The sequence below is a fragment of the Anopheles merus genome, chromosome 3R (genome assembly GCF_017562075.2).
Source record: "Anopheles merus strain MAF chromosome 3R, AmerM5.1, whole genome shotgun sequence".
Lineage (NCBI taxonomy): Eukaryota > Metazoa > Arthropoda > Insecta > Diptera > Culicidae > Anopheles > Anopheles merus.
Window position 1 is genome coordinate 42,504,682 of NC_054084.1, and position 5,061 is coordinate 42,509,742.

The following is a 5,061-nucleotide window of genomic DNA, read 5'->3' on the forward strand; positions in this document are numbered from 1 at the left end:
CCCATCCAGAACCAGCTTCCGTTTCTTGGTGTTTTCTAAGCGGATCAAAAGTGCAGCTTAAGGCTGGTGAGATGGGATAAGGTTTATACCAAAAGAAGAAGAAAAAAAAGGCAAAACAGAAAAAGCAAAAGTGCAATCGCGTGCCGAGTGTCTGGCGATGCGGCAAAACGCGAGAAGCATTAAAATTAAGAAAATGTTGTAAAGGAACGTATCGCTAGAATTGGTAGCAAAAGCAAAATCAACGAAAGCAACGAGTACAGCTTCATCCTAGCTCCGTACGATCGTACGGTCCTCGGGTCGAGTAATCCAGCTAGTAATAGTGCTCGTTGATAGTCCCCCTTGGTGTCTCTTCACGTGATTCTTTCCCGTCTCGTTTATTTTGTATTGTCACTGTGGTCGAGGTTGTTGCAACAATGTGCCATCGCTTTGCCGGTTTGCAGCTACGAATGGGGGGGGGGGGGGGGGGGGGGGGGTGGGAGAAATAATAAATAAAAGTTGTAATCTAGAAACTGCCAAGGTGATAAGCGTGTACTCACTGTTCTTGGAAAGGCTTGGAATTCGCTTGCATCTCACGACTGTCGTGCAAAACAATGCAATCGAAGAAACGGCAGCAAATTTTGCGTGCCCGACCGTAAGACAAGCAAGTTTTTATTGACTTTATTTATCGATGCTTGTTCGGATGTTTCCTTTTACACAGCACAGTGTTGTGTTTTAAGTTCGTGGAATTGATATTTAATTACAATGATTGGTTCGATGGGCAATCGCGTTGATTAAACGGTAGTTTGTTGATTGAAAGCATTGCGCGTCATTGAATTCAGTTGGTTGAAGTTTTGAATCTTTTTTACAAATTTCTTGATTTTTTTTTTGAGTAAGCGCGTACTAACTCAAATAAGGAAACTTGCATAACTTTATACACCATTTTACAGAGCAACTAAAGTTTTGCAAGTAAGCAAAGTGTAACCAATTATCGAATTTTGTAATTTATTGTAGTTTATTGTTGGGAGCTTTGTGTGCATCGCCAATACATCGCTTACTAGTGTCAAGTAACCGTCGCGTTGATGACGTGAGTGTCGTGAGAGATAGGGTTCTCAGGTTGAGTGTCCCTTTTCTTCCTTGATCGTTGTCAAGACCGTATCGCTTTTCTACTATTCGATAAGTTTTAATCAGCCGTACCGGCGAACTCGTTCGTCGAGAAACATTCGTTGCTTATGAGTGGACAGGGTTGTACCACTAGGTTGGCCAGGGCAAAATCTATTCGGTTTTCTAATTTTTGATCTAGAGGGCAATGAAATGAGTGAAAATGAGCGTCGCGGCGAACGTTCCCAGGAACGAATGAGTTCGCCGGTACGGCTGAATGTGTAAGTGTTCTTTGAGATAAATGTTCTAATGTGTGATACAAACACAATCAAACTAGACTAGATACTTACCAGATTTGACCTCGGAACCGATTCCGGAGTTGACTCCGAATCGGAGTTGACCTGGGAATTGCAATTTGCCCCTATAACGGAATCATAATTGACTCCAGAATTAGAAATAACTTCGGAATGTGAATTAGTTCCACAATTGAAAAAAAAGTTTTAGAAGCGAAATTAGTCCGGGAATCTCCATGAGAAAGGATCTTTTACAAGTAAATTTTGATTTTTAGCGGTTATCAATACGTAGTATGATTGGACCCAAACGCCTATTTTTATGGCGATGCCGAAACTGAATCCGTTTGGAAGCCGATTCAAATAAGTTTTAAAGCGACTAAAACTCAAAATAAAGTGTTGTATGGATGAAACGTGTGCTATAAAAAAAGTGCTACATTTATCGCCACAGGATGGGGTTTTTTGTTTGTTGATTGAAAGAAAACTTTCAATTACATAAAATATACATAACAACGTTTTCCATGAAGTGTTGTTTAATTTTAAGCCGAATATAGAATTAAAAAGTGTTGATATTTGTTGAAGTGTTATTTAATTTTAAATCGAATACAGGATTTAAAAAAATAAAAATCGAAACACGTTTTAAGGCAAATTTATTTTTGTTATTGATATTTTTAAACGTTTATTTTGATTTTAAAGTATATTTTATCTATTTTTCTATCAGTCGTACCGGTGAACTCATTAGTTCCTTTGAACATTCGCCGCGACGCTCATTTTCACTTATTTCATAGCCCTGTTAATAAAAAATTAGAAAACCATCTAGGTTTTGTACTGCCCAACCTAGTGGTACAACCCTGTGCACTCATGAGCGGCACCATACTCAACATTAAACTTCAACTAAAATATCAACTAGGCCCATTTTACGCGCACGTGTTTTGAAGTTAGACAGACTACATTATATTTATTTGTTAATTTATTTATTTATTTATTTATTTATTCATTTATTTACTTATTTATAACTAGTATATAAACTCCAAATGCGGAGCAATCAGGGTTTTAAAAAGTTTAATTTTCCCATTCAAATTATATTCATTTTTATGTTTATTTACGACACCACACATTTTAGCTATCTTATTAATACGACAGTCAATGTGCGCGTCAAATGTTAACTTGTACTATTTTTGACATACCGATTCCAATTTTATCTACGAATTCTAATACCACCAATGAACTCAATAACATATAAATTCAGTAATTATTCGTGTGATGTAGATCGATATATGCTTACAGATTAAACATAACAGTATTTATATAATTACCAACAGCGACAAATTCGTCACATTTCAACGCACTCCTTACCGTTATTCATATAGCAATGCTGTCGATCCAACTTTTATGAGTCAACACATTTACAAACACGTCTGGCGAGCGACCTGTGCACTGCGAACCATAATTGAAGAGTCCAACAAGTTTTTGTGAGTCATATCGTACCAGCGGACCGGCCTCGTCGTGCTTTAAGTAAATATAATAGCAATAAGGGGAAATGTGGGGAAAGAGTCATTGTCATACCACTTACCGTGCAAGCAGCTTGTCCTGGTTGACCGATAGTACATATATTATCATCTGATAGTTCCATCAGCTCGCTTCGTGCGCGACAATCAGATGTTGACAGTGTACGTTTATAAAGTGACTGCAACACATTTGAATACGCAAGGCTGCCGTACGATGAAGCTCCCCAACCGAAAAATACGACTGGAATGCCGCTAATAATCGGTTCGTCATTCAGAACAACTGTAGCAACCCTTGACGAAAGTGAGACTGCTTCAGAAAGTTGTAGTAGTGCTAGGTTATATTCGCTGCTCGCAGGTTTGTACGATGGATGGCGTTCAATTTTGCTAACCAATAACAATTCCTTGGTCGTAAGCAAGCGATGGGATCCTGTTAGAATTTTTAAATCTGCCGCTGTTTTGTCATTCACGCATTGCGCTGTGGTGAGTATCCAATTTGTTTTTATCAACACACCAGCACACAACAAAGTCGAAGCACTGGTTGTTTTTATTGCAACAATGTATGGTGCCGCTCCTGGTAACGATGCGTGTCCACCAACGATGGAGCGTACTTTGTAGAATAAGTTATGAAATCAAGCATTTCAACTAAGTGAGTAAGATGAACAGAAAACATTTTCATACATTATTTCTTCAACTTACCTTCAGATGTTTGAAAGACTGCAGCAGCAATTATAAGCACTGCACATTTCACGAATTTAGCCATCATTTTACTATCAACTGTAACTTCCTTTTAAGTTTTTGGCTGATGATAGACACTGCTCCAAGAGCCGTTGTTCGTTGCAGAATACGCTGAAAAGTCTTTTTGTAAGCATTTAACTTAAGTTACTACTCAAGATAATGTAAATATGTGTACGATAGCTCGATAGGAAAAATAAATAAATTACTAACAGTTCCTTTGTGTTGTTCTTATCTTTCCATACTCTATTGGTTTATGATAGTAATGATATGACTTTGTGTTGAAGAAGAGAAGGGGCGTATATATTCTATTATACTTTAGCAGCACATAAGATTTGCAGAAAAGATGAGAAATTTTTGTGGCTACAGAAACAATTATGGCTTTAACGAACAATATGGTCGCTCTGTCGTCTATTTGCTTTCTGAAACCACGGATGGATTTTTTTAAATCAAATATGAACATTTTGAAACATATGCGCTTCATTAGTTCAGTTTAGTAAAATATTACCCTTTTAAAATGTGTGGCCAAGACATTTGGCATCTCGTCCCAAAATTGTACAGGGATTAGAATCATATAATGGATTAGTAGTTTTAAGGCATTAGGGGAAAAGTGCAAATCGATAGTGGAATGTTGCAAACATAGTGTGGAAATTTAGGGAGCACATAGGGGGTTAGACAGCATAGTGCAACGTCAGTTCTACGTATAGGGCACGGTCCATTTGGGGCTTGAACCCATGACGGGCATATCGTACGAGTTGACGACTGTACCATGAGTCCGTCTAGAATGGATGGATTCATAAAAAATCGATCCTAGAACAGATTGACGATTTATTTCATTTGATCATTTTACGCTAGAACTTAATTCAAACAAACAGTTTAAAATCGGCACGTTTCTTGTTTAGCATATACATTTCCGAATTCTCGAAGTTTGAAGTTACGAATTGTTTCTGTTGAATTTTCCAAAATAATCATAAATATTTTTATATATTTTGATGTATCAAAAGAAACATAGCGTTCTTTTTTGTTAACCAGTTCAATCATGTTTAATTCGATCCGAATAAACCGTACGGTGTTGGCTCATTTAGCACACCTCTAGTCCAAATCCGCAGACTATTGCAAAGTTAAAAACCAACAAAACGCTGCATACATGTAGGTGCTTCACATCGTCCAAGTGCACATAAAACCTAATCCTTTTTTATAGCGCCCAAAGTTATGCAATGTGTTGCTTTAGTTACTAGTTATTTTTCAGGTAGTGTGTATTAATTACACCACTATTCACAAACAAAAAGCACACAAATTACATTGTAAAATGCATTAACGTAGGATAATGGTCACAAATAAGTATAGGGTGGTCTCAAGTGCAAAACTTACTGCGTCCTTGGGTCATTTATCATTTTATGGTAATGTTGTCTCGGTGAAACACGGTCCGCAAGATGTTTTTAAAACTTTACTCC

General features: G+C 37.4%; 1 protein-coding gene across 1 annotated transcript; it reads right to left on the reverse strand.

Moving 5' to 3' along the window:
• Positions 1-2,324: 2,324 nt before the first annotated feature.
• Positions 2,325-3,740, reverse strand: LOC121596461 (chymotrypsin-2-like). Its single transcript, XM_041921442.1, has 3 exons — positions 3,572-3,740; positions 2,941-3,482; positions 2,325-2,876 (listed from the first exon to the last, which is right to left on the reverse strand). The coding sequence occupies exons 1-3, from the start codon at positions 3,636-3,638 to the stop codon at positions 2,730-2,732; spliced, it is 756 nt and encodes a 251-aa protein (XP_041777376.1). The 5' UTR covers positions 3,639-3,740; the 3' UTR covers positions 2,325-2,729.
• Between the last annotated feature and the right edge of the window lie 1,321 nt (positions 3,741-5,061).